Below are 19,757 nucleotides of genomic sequence, written 5' to 3' on the forward strand. Positions count from 1 at the left end.
GCACCTCACCTATCTAGCGCAAGGTAGAACTGTAAAAGCAATGGAGAAGAAGGGAATTCATTTATTACTAGGATATTTCAACAACTCATCTTTTAGCTATGGCTTCTTTAAAAGATCATTCAACATTTCTAAACAAGAAATAAACAGCAATACCTCAATATTTTACAATAATTTCACAGGAGTTTGAGATTTTAACGACCTCTTCATAATAAGATATCGGTTTTTCCCTCAACAGGAACGAAATTTCTCCTCACCTCTAGCTCCTGGACTGACCACACCTACTGCAGGACCAGAGGTATATCCTGACTGCTTCCCATTTGCCACTGAAGCAAGTGTAGGCGGCGCTGTCGGCAGGGTGAAGATACTGGTTGGTTGGCTGGGCTGCTGAGGGGAGGGGCTCTTGGGGTTGTTGGCAGAGAGAGTGGGCAGGATGTACTGTACTTGCGTGACTGCTTTTTGGCCTGCAGAGGGTGCAGGCGAGGCTGTAGGCAGGATGTGAGGCTGCAGCACAGGCAGAGGTGCAGGACCATTACTCTGCGTGGGAGTGACTGTTGCAGGGGATGCTGGATTTTGAGAAGCAGGGGACGTAATAAGCTGCACTGCAGATGGTGCCTGGAATGTGCCTCCCAAGACTAGATTTAATCCCCCTTGACCCCCTGGTGCAGTTCCAGGACTGGGCGAAGATGAGGAATAGTACCCGCTCCCTCCTGATGATGCCAAAGTCGCCCCACTTCCTGCCATTCCGGAGCCAATAAGAAGCTGCGCCTGAGGAGCGGCGGCTTTTCTGTCTTGGGCTGATTTGCTGGCGATTGGCACTGGCGTACTGACGACAGGACGTACCACGTTAGTGACGATAGTGGATGCTACTCTCGCTGCTCCCAATGTTGAAGACGTGCTGACTGAAATGGACTGGCCAGAGGAAGACTGGGGAAGACAGTGAGACACACAACCTTCAGCATCCCGACGCTCTCCCTCTCCTCCCTCTATCACACGCTTCCTCTTAAGGGAAGTCTCTGAGGAGGGTCTGGAGGAAGGGTAGGAGGAGAGAGATACGCTCCGGCCGTGACCGGGCCCTGGCGCTGACGAGCAGATCACGGGGGCAAAGACTCTCTGAGGAGCGAAGAGGACAAGAAGAAATAATTGAGGGAACAAAATAAGAGACATTATTATTAGTGCTGTCAAGCGATTAAAATATTTAATCGCGATTAATCGCACATTTTTGTCACATTAAAAAAAAAAACATTGTAATTCTCTTATCAGCATAAAAAAGTGAATGGGCTTGGTTTGTACCAATGTTTTTTTTTTTATTGCAAAGCATAACACGTCTTGACACAGCCACTGCAACGTGAAACCTAAGCCGAGCACCGGCGTGGGGCTAGCAAGAGAACCATGACTGAAATGATCTACTGTTTGAGTTAGTCTACAGCTCTAATCAGAAAGACAGGTTACACAGTGACAGTAGGCTTGACATGCTTGATTATAATATAAAGTACACTATTATATTAAGTTTAAGTTGTTCGTTGATAAATATTGCACTGAATCTGATCTTTACTGTTTCAGCTCACTTAACACACATTTTGTACTTTTACACTTTCTGCCTGTTAATGCGTCGCGCTGTCCAATCAGAGGCGGCCAAATTTGCATATTACAGGAAGGATTTCTGGGATAGCATTGAGTTTACAGTTCAGAGGGATCTGGCTTCTTTAGACGCTGTCGTCTTAAAACTGAATAAATATTTAAAAAGAGCCAAATGAGCCAGTCTTTTGAACGGCTCTTTTCAAAGAACGGATCACAAAGATGCGGATCCCATCAAAGAGCCATAAATCCCATCTCTACTAGCACGCCCTGCCCACGCTGGTTCTTGGGGGGAGGGCAGAGGACTCTGGCTGTGCGGGGCGTGGCATTACAGTCTAGCTGCTATCGGTTTTCTAAGCAAAGTCTCTGTTCCAAGTTCCTGGCAGTTTCAAAAGCTTATGAAAAACCTACATCATGTCACAGAGCGTTAATCTCGCGATAAAAAAAATTATCGCCGTTAAAATTGAGTCAAGTTAACGCGTTAATAACGCGACATTTTTGACAGCACTAATTATTATATTAAATCATTTCCACACACACACACACACACACACCCAAAAAAAAACAACCACTTAACGAAAATTTCAAGCTGTTTATTCTCGATAAACTAAACATCACTTGAGACACTGTATGTGCTGGTGTGGGGCAACAAGTGAGAATCCGAATACTACCTTACGTTCACCTTCATCCCCAGATCCATTTTCACTGTCGCTGTCTGTCACTTTCTCCTTACACTTCAGATCTATGGAGCTGCCTGGATAAGGATCCTCTGTGTTCAGAGAGGGAGACAGAATGCCATCGAGTTACTGAAGTCATCGAGCAGAAGTCCTGAACAAGATTGTTCGCAATGACCTGTACGGTCTCGCTTCATCTACTGCATGCATACCCTACTGACGACCCCTTTTTTTTTTGTTTGTTTGTTTCATTCCACTGACTGCTTGACTTCCCACAGCGACTGCTGGAAACGTGCTGCTTAAGAAATAATCATATCCTGCTTTTAGTTCTTTTGTAGACATCGTGGTGCACCCACACATTTATCCCAAAGCCCAAGAGTTTCACAAGTTTTGGCAAAAGAGTCCTGTTTGCAATCCTTCCCAACTGTTTCATGGTCAAGACTCAAAAAGACATGAAACGTATCCAAAATTAGTATTCGACATATTTTAAACAAATCAGTCATTCGAATGGGACAATGGGATTTCCATTTATGGCGTTATCCCTCACTGTATTTGCTAGGCATAGCTACTAGCGATGTGACTGTGCAGGCTCAGTTGGCAGAAGAGTCCCTCTTACCCAAGCTACCTACACTGTGCTGGAGAGGGTGGGTGGATTTAGCTCGACACACGAATGCTTCACAAAGCTTCAAAAATCTGAGTTTTGTCCACCTGTTACCAAAAGATACGTGTTAACCACCCCCATGTCACCTAAATAACCTGGACCGGTCACTATGTAGGCTTTTTTCAACTTGTATGTAAAAACAAAAAAATTATTCCCAACACACTTTTCTAGTACCAATACCGTTCACAAATTCTTTACACTGTTGTCAACTGGCAGTCTGATGCACTGATCAGACAGAAAAATCACTTTCAGTTATAATTAAATAGTAGGTACGGTAGGTAAATAAATAATACCGTATTTTCTGGACTATAGAGCGCACCTGTATATAAGCCGCATCCGCTCTATTTTTTAAAAAAAATTTAAAAAAAGATATACAAGCCGCACCGGGCTATAAGCTGCAGATATCTATGTTGAAAAATGAGATATTTACTGCATGTACAGAACGATTTTGTACTGTAAATGTACATGTATGTACCTGAACAGATTCTTTCCGAACAGTGCCTTTTAACACGGCAGCAACTTTGCTGATTAAAACGGAACAGAACCAAGAGAAAATAACCGGTATTTATTTACCTTCATTTCTCCTGTGTTTGAAACCACAAGTCACTTTAATCATCTTCGCTGGATTTGAAAATAATTACCAGTTAGTAATTTGTCGTGCGTGTTCTATCTGCTAAAGATCTGCTAATTCTTCTTTGCATTGATTTTCCGTCTATCTTATTTTTGATTCTACTTCCGGTTAGAGCGCCCCTAGCGGTGGAAGAAAAATCCACAGAATAGCCGCACCTTTGTATAAGCCGCATGGTTCAAAACCTAGGAAAAAAGTAGCGGCTTATAGTCCAGAAAATACGGTATGCTATTTCCCAGCTGGGACGTCCGTATTGTGAAATACCGTGACCGAGGTCTTGAAGGTACTGAGCGAGGTCCTCTGGGCCGAGGTCACAGTATTTCACCATACGGACCAACCTTAAGCTGGTAAATAATATATTTATTTTTTTCTTTATCAAATTCTAACAGAAAACGAGAGCGCCCGAAAGAGAAAACCGAGCCGAGCCGCCATTTTGAATCCTCATTCACGGCTGTAATGCAAATGGCTTCCTCCTCGGTATACAAGTGCACTTCTATAGCAGGAAAAAAAAACTACATTTTGCCGCCTATGTAGTCCCCTATTTATACAAAATCGAGTCATTCAGGATTCAGCCATGTTTTTGCTCGGCGTTAGCAACAGTTACAGGTTTTTAGCTTTCTCCTGAAATGTTCTCTTTTATTTCTTCTTCCTCAGGGTAGTAAAACTCGCTTTCGCTGTGAACACTGTCGTTATCGTTATCCATGCTGTAAAATTAATGCTATTATGCGGAGAAATGCTGGCAAAAACGTATCAGATTTTTGATAAATCTTAAAAATAAATCTTATAGAAAAAGATAAATGTTGACAAAAAAAATGCTACCATATATTTGTTGTTTTTGTGAACGAGCGAGTCGCCAGAGGTCCATAACCGGGGTCCGTATCGTAGGATGCGGACCTGCTTGCCAGCCAATCAGAGCGCAGGATTTGATGGAAACCGGACCGCGAAAAAATAAATATATATAATTTCTTGATCCTACACTTACTACCTGCTCACAAAATTTTTTTTAACATTTGAAACTGGCTGGGGGATTTCAGTGGCGCTGCAGGTGGAGCTACTCTGAAGTTTCCAATGAAACATAAATGAACACGTTGCAGCTAAAATGCTGAATTTGACGACATCTAGAAGAACATGGGCTAAGTGATGATGATTATGGTAAATTAATAATCTTGACTCACCAATGACATCATCATCTCCCTCCTCTTCACAGATGACCATGCGTTCCTCATCACTGGTCATATCTTCACTCACACCCCTCTGGACCTGAGACAGTGCTCCCCCACGGCCTGAAAACTGACCCCCATCCCCACATATCTAGAGAGAGAGCGAGAGAGCTGAATACATAACGTGTTTCCTGGGACTAATTCGCTTCAATATTTTAACAACATAGCCTAGAACATTGGAACGGAAGTGTGTATGTACGGGTTTTACCTGGGCGAGCTCTGCTAACACCTGAGGGTTGCCTCTTTCACTTCTCTCCAAGCTGTGCATAGCACTTTGTGAGAAGGCACGAGGGCGTGCAAGCCTCTCCCCTCCAGCACGCTCTGACACGCCTACTACGCCCGGCCCCATCCCTTTAAGCTCAGCACCCATGGAAACAGACGGAGGCTCTGAATGGGACAAAGGGAAAGAACAACAATATCATGTTACAAGATACAGCTTAAAGGAGTGCTCAATATTAGACCTGAAAATAAAAAAAAAAAGAGCGCAGTCCTGCTACCTGTTGTCTCTGACATGCTTCTCTCTCGGACATCCTTTCCACCTGGCGCGTTACGGCTCTCGCTGCTCGACTTCTTCCTGTCCTTATTACACCACTTCCAGTCGGGGTGGGCCTTAAAGTGAGCTTCCTTCACCTGTGAGGGATGGAAAAGGGGGGGGATTAAAAAAAGGCTGTGAAGCAGCTCACCAGACTTTTAAAAAGAACACAAGCTGGTCCAATTTTGCTCGTGGCCCAGTAGATATGCATCCTGTAAACATTTAGGCCTTCACTAACATTACAGCCCACAGGCAGTTCAGCTTTATTTATTCACAACTATCACAAAGCTGTGCTACAGATATGCCATTAGCCTGGATTTAAGAGCTGCTATTCAAATAAGATGTAATTTCGTCTTAAAGTGCCATAACTTTATAGTTCTACAAGCAAATTATTATTATTTTTTTTAAAAACACAGAGTCCTGGTGTCACACCACCACATATCGGCAACATGATTTTATAGCTAATATGAAATTTAGGGGGGCGGCACGGTGGTGTAGTGGTTAGCGCTGTCGCCTCACAGCAAGAAGGTCCGGGTTCGAGCCCCGTGGCCGGCGAGGGCCTTTCTGTGCGGAGTTTGCATGTTCTCCCCGTGTCCGCGTGGGTTTCCTCCGGGTGCTCCGGTTTCCCCCATAGTCCAAAGACATGCAGGTTAGGTTAACTGGTGATTCTAAATTGACCGTAGGTGTGAATGTGAGTGTGAATGGTTGTCTGTGTCTACGTGTCAGCCCTGTGATGACCTGGCGACTTGTCCAGGGTGTACCCCGCCTTTCGCCCGTAGTCAGCTGGGATAGGCTCCAGCTTGCCTGCGACCCTGTAGAACAGGATAAAGCGGCTAGAGATAATGAGATGAGATGAGGTATAATCTGCTTCAGTGTGGGAAATGAGGAATTCTAAGCAGACCATCACAGCACAGACAAGTCTGAAATGGTGTCTGTCTGCCCAAATTTCAGCCTGTCCAAATGATGGGCCAAAGGCATGGAACAATGCAGTCGGGGGTCCGGGGCCTGTCTTGGAGCCCTGGAAGCTGAAGGGCTTTAGATGCCTGGAGATGGCGTCTCGGCTATTTCCAGGCACATTTTTGTGATCTTCAAAGGGCAAATTACACTAGACATTAGTTGCTAATGACACTACAAATTGAATATAATTTTTTAAGGGTTGTTTTACAATCAGGGTACGCAAGCTAAAAATCCCATTTAACACTTATTATCTTCAATATCAAAAGGCTTGACTAAATAAACTTGGTTGTTTATTGTAGCCCTGTGATAGCTCTATTTATCATGCAAAAAAAAAAAAAGTGTGGTGATAACGTTATTTTTGGTGAATGTATGGCAATATGTCATATTTAGCAAAATTACTCGCATCATTTAGAAAAAGTGCTTTTTTGACCACAGGTCGCTCCAAAAGGGATGCACTTACATCATTCTTTATACCATAAAACACATATTTGGTTCCATATCATTGGAAACGTAGTTAAGTTTTAATGTTGAATGCCAGTAAGTTTTCAGACTATTTTGATCAAATCAGTATGCAATTGTGTCAAAAAAAAAGTCCTCTCCGAGACAGCTAATTTTTCAATATAAAATAACATATCTAAAATGATTATTTTCATCCTAAAATGTGGTCAAGATATTGGGACATAAATATTAGAGACAACTAACACAAAGCTTACAGCCTTAGATTTAAAAGCACTATGGAAGTAGTGGATTCTGAATTGTCAAAAAAAAAAAGTCCTCTCCGAGAATCACTTCATTTGTTTCTCCCAGCCCTGCTTAAAGCGACACTTAATCTTCTTTAGCTTATAGCAGATTACACAAAACTACCATACACACACGTCAAAAAATTACCTGAAATCTGCTCTTTAACTTGTCCTTCACTTAAAAACTGCTACAAGAACCAGTTTGAATCAATTTGAATGTTGGACCCCTGCGACACAAACTTTGTACCCTGATTGTAAAACAACCCTTACAAGAAAATGTCAGAAGATTCAAGAAAAACCTGCTTAAAGTTCTACCCAAGAAAACAGTAGCGCACACAGGTCAGCTCCATGTCTCGAAAAAAAGTATGGAGTGCAAGGATGTTCCAGTTGGTTACAACTTACTGGTACTCATACGGTATATAGGTACTATAACAACGCTAATGAAACATTATATCAACGATGACTATTTTTATACTAAGTCGATAAGAAATTTAGTAATTAACAATACAACTGAATAGTTGTATTGTTAATTACTAAATTTCTTATCGATTTAGTCTAAATGCCAAATGATATGACCGTGTCTAGTTTTGAGTCATTTTGTTGCAAAGTTACTTGGAATCTCGGACTCAATATTTTAACTCTGTTACGTAAGAATTTACGCAACAGAGTTAAAATATTGAGTCCGAGATTCCAAGTAACTTTGCAACAAAATGACTCAAAACTAGACACGGTCATATCATTTGGCATTTAGACTAAAATAGAAAAGAGAAGAAAATAAAAACTCTATTAAAATATAAATCTACATCCTCAAAAGCATAGGAATATGACTGTCATTCTTATTATAAATTTTTTAAAAAAGGCACATAACTATTGATTGGCACTTAACATAATACTGTACTGCAAACTGTCATGTAAACTGAACTCAATCAACTGACTGGATCAAATCAGATACAATCAATCAGATAGAACCCTAAAACACTAGTTCAACTGCATCGTGCAATAAAAACAACAGTCAATACGGAGTGCGTTATTGTCTTATTTAGCGTACCACTCGGGGAGAAGGAGGTGCCTGCAAATTTTGGCAGGACGAGGACCATCGGTGGCCAAATGATGAGCTTTTAAATCCCTGCGTGTGCGAGTGGCTGTAGCCAGGGCTTGCGCTAAAGCTTGCTGTGATCCATGCTCATGCCTGACGTCAGCTCGGGCTGAGCCTGGGCTCATTTGAAAGGTCTCAGGGAGAGGGATGGGCTGTTAAGTTTGGCGGGGCTAGGACCATCAGTGGCCGAGTTATGAATTTTTACAGGCTGGCTCATATTAAAGTTTTCGGTGAGCAGCGCTTGCGTGGGGGTTTCGGGAGCGAATAATGGGTCGAAGCGGGGTCGTTGCGGGCGTGCCTGGGCTCGTTCAAAAGGTCTCAGGGAGAGGGATGTGCCTGGTAAATTTTAGCGGGGCTAGGACCATCAGTGGCCGAGTTATGAATTTTTACAGGCTGGCTCGACCCAGGGCTCATATTAAAGTTTTCGGTGAGCAGCGCTTGCGCGGGGGTTTCGGGAGCGAATAATGGGCTGAAGCGGGGTCGTTGCGGGCGTGCCTGGGCTCGTTCAAAAGGTCTCAGGGAGAGGGATGTGCCTGGTAAATTTTAGCAGGGCTAGGACCATCAGTGGCCGAGTTATGAATTTTTCAAGTCAGGCCCGCGGGGGCCCGTTTCACAGGCCGTGTTATGACAATGTATTCACCCAGTGCAACATTTAGAAGTAGATTAGACCCATATCTTTACGATTTTTCATGGGCCATCCGGTTTGATGCTTTTGAAATACAGACGGACACATCTGAATTATTTTTTATCAGCCATCTGGTCCGATGCTTTTGAAATACAGATGGACAAATGGTAAAATTACTGGTCAATGTCCGCCGGTCCGGCCTTATTTCCCCACACTGTGCTTTGTTGAAGTTGGCATTTACTCAAAACCTGACTGAAGAAGTTTACTCCTAAACACTGCAATAATTCATAATTGAAAATAAGCTGTTGTGTGTAAATGGCTTAAATAAGAAGTTTAAATCTACCATGATATCAATATGCCTGACATTTATAACCCAACAGAGTAAACATCAAGACTTGGGGGTAAAATCTCAGCGCTTACTTCATCTTGTATCATTTTCTTTAAAGCCTCGGTCACAACCGGCCGTACGTGCTCCTACGGCCGGTCTACGTGCAAAAAATGCAAGAAACGCACGGAGGGCGCGCGTGTGACGTGCTGATTTTCGAGCCGTAGACCGGCCGCAGAGGTTCTTTGTCATGTCAAACAAACTCTACGGGCGCTTACGTTTTTTTTCAGGTTGCTAGGCAAACGTGCGTCTTTCTTCACGAACCAAAAAAAAAAAAAAGGCAGTGATTTGGGAAACGCCAAAAATCGCACGGCCAAAAAAATCGTACGTCCGGTTGTGACCTAGGCTTAACCGGCAAGCAAAGATTCATTAGCAGTACAGCAGTGTACGAGACTACACAAACACACACTTTACCTGGAATGCAAGGTCATGATATTTCTGTTTTTCTTTGGGTCCCAAAGCGTACCACCACTCTCCTAGGATCTTGCTAACAGTGCGGTTGTCCTGATTAGGGTGCCGCTGGTGAACGAGAGCACGGTGGCGTTTGCTGAAGATCATGAAGGCATTCATGGGCCTCCGGATATGATCCTTCTCCCTCTATGTTTGAAGAAGTATTAGCAGAATGGGTGAAAGTTTTTGTTTGTCTGAGGAGTCACAGACTGGAAGTTTACTTTTCTGTACTGGAGTGTGCTGTGTGTATCAAACCTTGCCAGGGCTGTTTTTGTCATCTTTAGGCAGCGCACTCAGAGACTGAGAACGGCGTTTCCCCGACGATGCCGAAACTGGTGGGTCTGGGAGGACACCTGGTAAAAACCTGAACACACACACACACACGTCAACCAATGATCGAAAGCTTACCTGCATCGCATGCAAATGTATTTTTGTGCAAATATCCATTCATCAATACGCATGACACACCCTCATACGAACAAGGCTTGATTCAGATCAGCCTGAGCTTCATGAGGAACTCATCTGGACGCAGTGCAGCCTCTCTGTGGATTCTAACGCTACGTTCACACTGCAAGGCTTAATGCTCAATTCCGATTTTTTTCTGAAATCCGATTTTTTTGTGAGGTCGTTCACATTGTGAGGTCGTTCACATATGCGACTTGTATGTGATCCTCAGTATGAACGAAAAGCGACCTAAAAGTGTTCCGCATGCGCATTGCAGGATACGACGACGTCACACGCAGTGAGCATGGCCAGTGTTTACGGAAGTAAAACCGCCCGGTTGTGGTATGACCCATCCAATCTAGCTTGAATAGCTGCATCCCCCCAAATGGAAATCAGCTCCCTAACCTCTGCATCCTTCCATTGAGAAGATTCAGAACCTTCACAGCCCGAAGCGTCCCTCGCATTGATGTCATTTATGTGCCATGTTGTTGTAACTTTTTTTGAGAGACCCGCCGCCTACTTCAGCGCAGAATAGTGACGTTTGTGGCTTGTTGATGATGTGTAAGTCGGATGAATGCGACCTGGCGATTCAGACTGAAGTCGCATATGAAAAGAGCGGATAGGAATCGGAATTAGCACCACATATCCAAACGGCCTGGGTCGGATTTGAAAAAATCGGATCTGTCTCGTTCATATTGTCAATAAAAGATCGGATACAGGTCACATATGGGCGAAAAGATCGGATTTGAGTCACTTCAGCCTGCAGTGTGAACGTAGCCTAACTGACTCTACTCATCAGTTAGTGACGGCAACACACTCCAGCACTGCTCGTCTAGCTGTCTGGAAATGTTTGCATTTGCTTCTCGATTGTATACCACAATAATGGTCAGAATCCCCCCCCAATCATAAAACAGAAAGGGACACCGTGGACGCTGGGGCTGTTGTGAAATGAGAGGTGTGTCCGAGGTACACTTTTGCTCAGTTGCCACGCTGACGCTGTCGGGTGCAATTGCTACACCAGTGTCCTCCTTATTACTAGTAAATTTATTACGGTTTATAAAATCACATTTAATAAAACCACTTCGGGTTTTATTACTTTCACACCCATTATTCCGGTTGCTAATTCTGAATCGGAGCAAAATTTAAACTTTTGGGTTGTATTTGGGTTTTGTTTTCTCACAGCATATAATTAAAACAAACCAAAAAGAAAAAGAAAAAAAAAACGTTGGCTGAGGTCTGTCTGTAGGGCTGAAAATACATGTATAAAATTCCTTCACTCATTATTCAGAAATACAACAATGGATGATGGAATAAAGTAAACTTCTGCCAAGAAATAAAAAAAATTAAAAAAAAAAAAAAAAAAAAAAATCACAGGAGCCACTAGATGGTTAAAGAAATACATCCACTAATCTATACTGCTTACCCGTCAGGGCCACAGGGGAAGCTGGAGCCAATTCCAGCTCATATTGGGCAAGAATTGAGGTGCACCCTGGGCAGGTCGCCAATCTATCGCAGGGCTAACACAGAGACGAACAACCATTCACACTCACATTCACATCTATGGGCGATTTAGAGTAGCCAGCTGACTTAGGCTACGTTTACATTACGTCGAATCAGCGGCTCATCAGATTAACGTTCTTAAAACGATTCGCGTTTACACTAAAACCGTTAGCCGTGCACACAGCAACACCAATACACGGATACGCTCGGCTCCGCAGGCATCCTGCGCTCCAAATCACTCCGCCCTGAACAGCGAGTGCCCTCTGGAGGGTGCGCACTCCGGCCCTGCGCAGCTCACAGAGCGCGCGAGTGGAGCGCACAAGCCACGATTCGGGACTGAGCCGCTGTGTGTGTGATCCCAGCGCTTATCACTTACCACTTGCAAGTGGAAGGATGGCAAGCCTAAAGACAATCATAACTACACAATGGGCAGTGTTTGCATCAGTATTTGCAGTATTTTCATACTTTTATACTCTTTAATGAAAGGTGATACAAGGCGGAAGTCCGCGCCGTTTTTCAGCAGTCGCGTCACATGACCAACGCCAGCGAATCAGGAAGGTGGATGTCACAGTGACGTTGTCCAATGAGGACACCAGCAAGAGCTCAGCACAGCGTATTCGCGTATCTCAATGTTTACACAGCACCGGACCAGACACGATCTGGATTGAATACGTGGACCCTGGCGGATTCCCGTTTCCCGGCGTTTCCAGGTGGTTTAATGTAAACGGACAGTGCATCCGCGAAGAAAACGAGACAGATACGGTCTAATGTAAACGTAGCCTTAATCTGCATGTCTTTGGACTGTGGGAGGAAACCTGGTTGGCGATAAGGCTCAAACCCGGAACCTTCTTGCTGTCAAGCGACAGTGCTAACCACCGCACCACTGTGTCACCCGGTTATAGAAATCCATCCATCCATTATCTCTAGCCACTTTATCCTGTTCTACAGGGTCACAGGCAAGCTGGAGCCTATCCCAGCTGCAGAGATGCCTACCCCAAATTTTGAATTTCAGTATTCTTGAAAACATTTTTCAGTATTTTGGAATGACTTTCAGTAACATTAATTTATGCGCATTTCCATTATAAAGAGGTGTATATACCAATATGTTTAACATTTAAATTATTAAAAAGAACTGTTTTGTGTGAATTGAATAAACAAATCGCGAGCAGCCATCTCAACTGAATTTCCACTCGACAAATTTCTAGAGCATACAATATATCACATTTTTATAAATACAATAGTGTTCCCTGTTTGCAGACATTACGGTTGACTACCAATCATTGGTATTGAATGTAACTCCTCAAAAGTATTATATTATATTGCCTGACAAAATGTTCTACCTGTTAACGGAGTCTAATAAAATTAAAAAAAAATTACTTATTTCATGCCAAAGAGAGTCCGACATTGTTATCTTAATGTCCCAATATATAAATACTTCAGCATAATGCTTCAGAAGAGACACTGAATAAAATGACATTTATAATTGTATTTAAAACAGTGGAATGATCAATTTTTTGCCACAATCCCAACAGCACTAATCATAAAATTCTGTTTTGGATCATACTACATGTACATTTGCACTTGCAACACTGAAAAGACTTTGAATTAAAGAAGTCCAGCCAGTGTTTGATATTTCAGTGAATAAAAATCAGACACGTAAAAAGAAACTGAATAAGTTTAACTCACATTTCATGGCACTAATTGGCAAGTTCAACTCCAAGCACAGGCCAACCATCACCGCTTCAGCACGGGTCACGTTCCGTGTCTTTTCATCCACAGACTTCGTAAAACACTGCTGGATACCCCCAGATTTACTTTCCGCCTGACTCGCCATTTCAGCATACTCCATATGCTTTTTTTTTTTTTGTAGTTGACATGCCGCCTGCAGTCATCGCGACCACCATGAGTGATGTTAATGTCAGTTCTACACAGTCTGCAGTGCGCGTATCCATTGCCCTTTTGACTGGGTGTAATGCACGGCCATCCTACCGTATCGAAAATAGCGCGAACAAATGTGCGGAATCTGCGCATGTCACACACAGCATGTGTGGTTGTCGTAAAAATAAATAGCCTAGCCATGAATCGCGCATGGATTGAAAAAGTCGCTTGGACATTTAAAAACAACTCACTGGAATTTTTTACGACTTTATAATAATTCCGTACAGAATAACACTGTTTGCCGTAACATCGTATTTACGTAACTTTTCCGTACAAAATACGGCCAATCCGTACTAGTAGGCATCTCTGCAGCTGACTACGGGCGAAAGGCGGGGTACACCCTGGACAAGTCGCCAGGTCATCACAGGGCTGACACAGACAACCATTCACACTCACATTCACACCTACGGTCAATTTAGAGTCACCAGTTAACCTAACCTGCATGTCTTTGCTGTGAGGCGACAGCGCTAACCACTACACCACCGTGCCGCCCCGGTTATAAAAATGACTAGTTTAAATCGTTTGGTTTATATCACATGCACTGTTTATTTTCTCTCTCTTTTTTTTTTTCACCCCCCATCAGTCCAAATCTCCAGAACACACATTTCTGCAGCACTTAGCTCTGCCATTTGGCTCAGCTCATGCATTGCAGCTCATTTTAGCAGCTTGCATCTACAAAAACTGTTGCCCACATCCTTAAACACGTTTGGTTCACTTCCTATATTTGTGTCATCGAATTACTTTCTCACTGCAATGGAGTCACACTGGAGATCGATTAGAACCATACCACACCTTGCTCACTCTAGTGCAGACCAAAATAACCGGTCTAGAGCGAGGTAGACTCGGTACGGTTCCAAACTAACTAGTGTGTGTGAACATACCTCAAAGAGGAAAGAGGAATTCACACCAGGGTTCGAGTCAACCGGACTCAACACTGCACATCTGAACACACCCTTAGAGGTTTGGCTGCAAATAAGGCCAAAACTATTGCTACCATTTTTATTCAGAAACTGGTCTTTCAAGTCAAAACTAATTAGACTTTGAGATGTCGGGAGTCTGCAGGAATGCTCAGGACTGTTTCAATCCCAATCCCACCCACTCCAGGTTTGGAATTTTGACCACTCCAGGGCTCTACGTTAACTTTTTAATCCGCTCGTCCAGTTGGACAAGCAGTAAGATTTTTCACTTGTCCTGCCCATAACCTTTTTATTATTCCTATGGGTTTACTAGTTCAATAAAAAGAAAGTGATTATCAAAGTTTATCAAAAAGCAAGTCTATAGTTATGATCATTATGCTTTAACGATTTATAATTTTTCAATAAAACTCTAACAAACAGAAACGATCCAGTGCCACATTATGGTGCGTGCATGTGCGCATTGTTCTAACCCATTACCTGGTCTGCAGTTTGTTTGTTTAAGATTTTTTTGGGGCTTTTTTCACCTTTATTGGATAGGACAGTGTAGAGACAGGAAATGAGCAGGAGAGAGAGAGAGAGAGACGGGGAGGGATCGGGAAATGACCTCGGGTCGGAATCGAACCCGGGTCCCTGGATTTATGGTATGGCGCCTGATCCACGATGTCCCCTGCTCTCACCCAAATTCAAAACTTCTGGAGGAAAAAGTTCAATCTTGATGAAGCCAGTAAAACATGAAGTATAAATTAATTTACAGAAATAAAACCAAAAGAAAATAAGTTGGACAAGATAAGGGGGACAGAATCACGTTGTGAATGAAAAACTAAGAGTTCGACACTGTCGTAAAATTCCCCCGGAATATTTTAAGACATTTGTGATGGTTAATGTGAAGCATACAGAAGAAAAGATTCGCCACAGACATTTATTTTATTGAGGTATTTGATCACCGTTTCTCCGATTTGGACGAACTTCTATGATTAGGTATTATGACGTGGTTATTTTTACTCACACCTGTTGCACCCAGCTTTCCCAGAATTTCATAAACAATAACACGGCCGGATCACTGAGGGGATTGAACTGGTTTTGTGGGAACTTTATTGATGCAACTCTTGAATAATTATTATTAAAAAAAGGTGATTTTTGACGATTTCCAAAGGATATGAAAGCATATGGTATCATTACTATTAGAGGTCGACCGATATGGATTTTTCTAAAGCCGATGCCGATACCGATATTTAGAGGTCAGAGTCAGCCGATGGCCGATATGAGCTGCCGATTTTTTTGGGCCGATATGCTATCGTATTGTCCTTAATTGGCATGCTAAAATATCATACTAGTAAGAGGACGCACAACACTTATAAACTTAACACGATTTATTGAAAATTGAACACTCTGGAAAAAATGCCTTCAATGTTACTATGTTACTATATGTTAATGAAAGAAATTATTAATTTCATTTAGATTTTATTATTCATAACATTTATTTTATTCATTATAAATAATATATAGTATAAATATTATGTATTATATAAAAATGACTGTACTCATAACAATAATAAGAATTAAATTAATGAATAAAATGAATAATTAATAGACTAACAGAGTGCAAGAAGACTTCCATGATGTGACAACTTCAGATAGTTACTTCAAAACGGCAAAATACATGTTCAAGTTATACAGTTTCACTGTGGAACTTCCACGCCTTGAACTTTCACGCGTTTCCGTTTCAACAATATAAAACTCCGTCTCCCAGCATGCTGTGCAGGAAACCGGAAATAGGAACTACAGAGGTCTAGCATCGGTCTCCGGTTCACAATCAAATCAAACGTATACATCGCGAAAACGAATGGACATGGGATGGCAATGTTATAATACGTTCACAGGTTAGTTTTGCGTCCTCTTTTTGTTAACTTTTCACTTAGATTGTCCGTTACTACAGTTTAGATCGGAACATAGCGGTCACCAGCGTTAAGGGGGCTTACATAGTCGACGCATTCCCGACGCACTCGCGGCCACAAGGCTACGCATCGCAACGTTTCGTTTCGAGAGGAATTCTACAACTCTGATGCAGTTGAAATGCTATTCGTTTTTCCTTTCGCTAAATGAAGCAACACATTACAGATTACAACTATCATGAGAGCAAATATACGACTTTAGGACATTGAAATGTAAGAATTGAAGCCTTACCTGTAGGCTATCTCTGCTGACTCATGAAACGTTTGTTGGCTTGGGTCTTTTGCACGCCGCGTTCTACGTAGCTGCCGTGCCTGACTTTAAATCGGCGCGACCAAATAAGAAAATCGTCCGATGCTGATTCATTAAAAAATGGCAAAAATCGGCCGATTAAATCGGCCGGCCGATAGATCGGTCGACCTCTAATTACTATACTGTCTGGAGCGCATATGGCGGCACGGTGGTGTAGTGGTTAGCGCTGTCGCCTCACAGCAAGAAGGTCCGGGTTCGAGCCCTGTGGCCGACGAGGGCCTTTCTGTGCGGAGTTTGCATGTTCTCCCCGTGTCCGCGTGGGTTTCCTCCGGGTGCTCCGGTTTCCCCCACAGTCCAAAGACATGCAGGTTAGGTTAACTGGTGACTCTAAATTGACCGTAGGTGTGAATGTGAGTGTGAATGGTTGTCTGTGTCTATGTGTCAGCCCTGTGATGACCTGGCGACTTGTCCAGGGTGTACCCCGCCTTTCGCCCGTAGTCAGCTGGGATAGGCTCCAGCTTGCCTGCGACCCTGTAGAACAGGATAAAGCGGCTACGGATAATGGATGGATATATAAAACACACGAGTAATTTTATATCCTATTGCTACTTTCAGCAAGTCTTCAAGGAGTTTGGCCTTATCATGTCGCCTTAGCAGCGAGCATAAATCTGCACCTGAGCACGACACTGTTAAACTCACCTCAACGTGTCTTATAATCGTTTACCCCGCCATGAGCAATGCTAAAGTCACGGTTACAAACAGTACAGCGTGCAACACTGTCATTATTTTACCCCTATTAGACAAGGGGACACTTGAAGCGAGTTTTGTATTTGTTTTTGGGGGGCACTCTGCCATGACGCTCCTGGATACACTGAACTGATGGACTCTCGGCCCGGGAGAGAAAACTTAAAGCCTGCCCACACAGAAAACTGACTGGGCTATTGAACAAGACAGAGCTATCAGGATGCGCTCTCTCTCTTTCTCATGCACTCTCGATTGTATCTAATGTGTGGGTGTCAGGCAGCTGCAATGAATATGCGGAAGACTCCTGGAACTTCCATGAGAGTTGGGAATAATTCAACTCGTCGAACAGGCAGATGCAGATTTGACTTGGATCAACGGTCGTCCGATCGGACGTCCACAACGTCGAGCCCTGCACGCTCACTCAATCCTGCAGTTATCTTTGCTTGTAATGCCCGGTTAGATCTTGCAGTCCCCATTGGATCGTACGTATCGATTTCCTTCAGCTAACCATTCATTTATTCATTCATTTTCAATCCCTGTTATCCATTGTGGGTCGCGGGTGAGCTGGAGCCAATCCCAGCTGACAGTGGGCGAGAACACCCTGGACAGTAACCAGGTTTACTTAAAATACATTATGGTGGACATAATCTATCATTTCGGTCACATTTGCAGGAGTATGTTCTGCATTTACTTTATTTAATTAAAGCTGCAAAAGTAAATGCTGGGGTTATAATTTTATGCCACTACTGCTGTTCTGGAGTCCATTTCATCTGGAAGACTATTTTTATCTTCGAAACACCGAGATGTTGTAGTTCGTTCAATTAGCCGATACTGTGTTTAGCTGAGAAAGCTCGTCTTCTTAAATTTAGATCCGAAAGCAACTGTAAATTATACTGTGGACGTCCAATATGTCAAGTCCTGCACAGCGCAATTCACCATGGACTGTAATTTTAAAAACACCACTCCAGCCTCCAGACAATGCTTCGTTTTCATTTGGACGGGAGTGCGTTTGTGTTTATGGATGAGTCAGTCACCAAGTTCTCCCTCAGTGTGAAATCTCTCGGGTTTAACAAACAGCACTGGCTGTAATCTCTGTAAAATACCGTATCCTGCTCTTGGATTTGCGACGCCCTGGATTCAAAGCAAATCGGACAAAATATCACCGATCGAAGATCAGTGCAGGTCGACTGATGGATGTGTTGCACTTGGGAGTTTCTGGATGGACCGGTTGACTGAGCGACGATACAATAACATTATGTCCTGTTTTAGGTCTAAAATTTGCACACGTCTCCTCATTAAAGAGCGAGGAAAAGCTTTTTGGTTGAGTATATCCAAAAGACAACTCATTACCTAAATTGCTCTTACTGTATAGTTGCGCACACACAACTGAGAGTGGAGTGCTTTTCTCTCGGAGCTGCCATTATGTTCATCTGACCACACACACACACCATTTTGCAGAAGTCATCTGCTCGGTTTAAAAGAGCCATCACCAGAAAATGCAATAAAAACTGGAAAAGCATGAATAATACTGCACATCTGTAGATCAGCACTCGAGGTTCACTGCTCATGCCCAAAAGATTATAGGGGTGTTCACACGGCACATATTTGCATCGATGCTGCACCGATGTATTTTGTTGCGATATATCTTTTACACCGGTGTAAATTTTGTGGAGCGTTCACACGTCACAAACCTGCTTACTAGAGAGAAGCGTGTTAGCACCGGTGCAGCCCCACTTGCGTTCACACGGCAGTTTTTGCGACCGTGCTATACGATAGTAATAATGCGGAAATGAAATATGCGCATGCGTGAAAATGTACTTCCTTTTCCCGGTTGTCATGGCATCACCAAGCGCCGGGAAAACAACGTGGATGAAGACACCAGTGTTGCCAGATACTGCTGACGGTTTCCAGCACAAAATATGTTCAAATCCGCCAAAACGCACTTAAAACCGCCCAATCTGGCAACACTGGAAGACACGCAGTTCTGTTGTTGTTGATATTCGCCATTTTGGAAGCGCAAAATACCAGGATGCAAATTATGCAATGCCCGTATGTAATCAGCTCTCCTCACACGTAGCGAGTCTACCCCTGTAGCGTTCAGACGTCCCATTTTATATCGGTGCTGCCCCGCAAACTAGCATTTACTCCGGAGTAAATTTCTTAAACCACCTCCCGAGCAGGGTTAGATTTGCACCGGTTTAAGCAGCTTTCAGGGGCTACACCGGTATAACTTTGTACCGTGTGAACGCTCTACCGGGGCAGCCCCGGCGCTACACCGGAGTAAAAGTTGCAGTGTGAACACCCCTTATGAGTTCACATCCTGGAGAGTCAACACATTGTGCCATTGAACAAACCCGCTCCCCCAAAACATCGTTTTTAAACGGCAGAGCGAACATGCTGTAGCTTACAGGGACACAATGATCTTTAACGACGCTTTGGGAAACAGAGCTCTGAGCTTGACTTGCATTC

At 43.2% G+C, this 19,757-nt stretch overlaps 1 protein-coding gene across 4 annotated transcripts in view; it reads right to left on the reverse strand.

Annotated features, from left to right (window-relative positions):
- The window catches only part of cicb (capicua transcriptional repressor b), a 174,963-nt gene that overhangs the window by 16,920 nt on the left and 138,286 nt on the right, over nucleotides 1–19,757 (reverse strand). For all 4 annotated transcript variants that reach the window (XM_060921540.1, XM_060921537.1, XM_060921539.1 and 1 more), the window contains exons 5-11: nucleotides 9,799–9,907; nucleotides 9,508–9,690; nucleotides 5,256–5,388; nucleotides 4,967–5,145; nucleotides 4,714–4,849; nucleotides 2,247–2,344; nucleotides 255–1,110 (exon numbers count right to left, since the gene is read on the reverse strand). In XM_060921540.1, coding sequence (XP_060777523.1) covers nucleotides 255–1,110; nucleotides 2,247–2,344; nucleotides 4,714–4,849; nucleotides 4,967–5,145; nucleotides 5,256–5,388; nucleotides 9,508–9,690; nucleotides 9,799–9,907 — 1,694 coding nt within the window. The remainder of the gene's footprint in view (nucleotides 1–254; nucleotides 1,111–2,246; nucleotides 2,345–4,713; nucleotides 4,850–4,966; nucleotides 5,146–5,255; nucleotides 5,389–9,507; nucleotides 9,691–9,798; nucleotides 9,908–19,757) is intronic.

Source organism: Neoarius graeffei, chromosome 5 (genome assembly GCF_027579695.1).
Source record: "Neoarius graeffei isolate fNeoGra1 chromosome 5, fNeoGra1.pri, whole genome shotgun sequence".
NCBI lineage: Eukaryota > Metazoa > Chordata > Actinopteri > Siluriformes > Ariidae > Neoarius > Neoarius graeffei.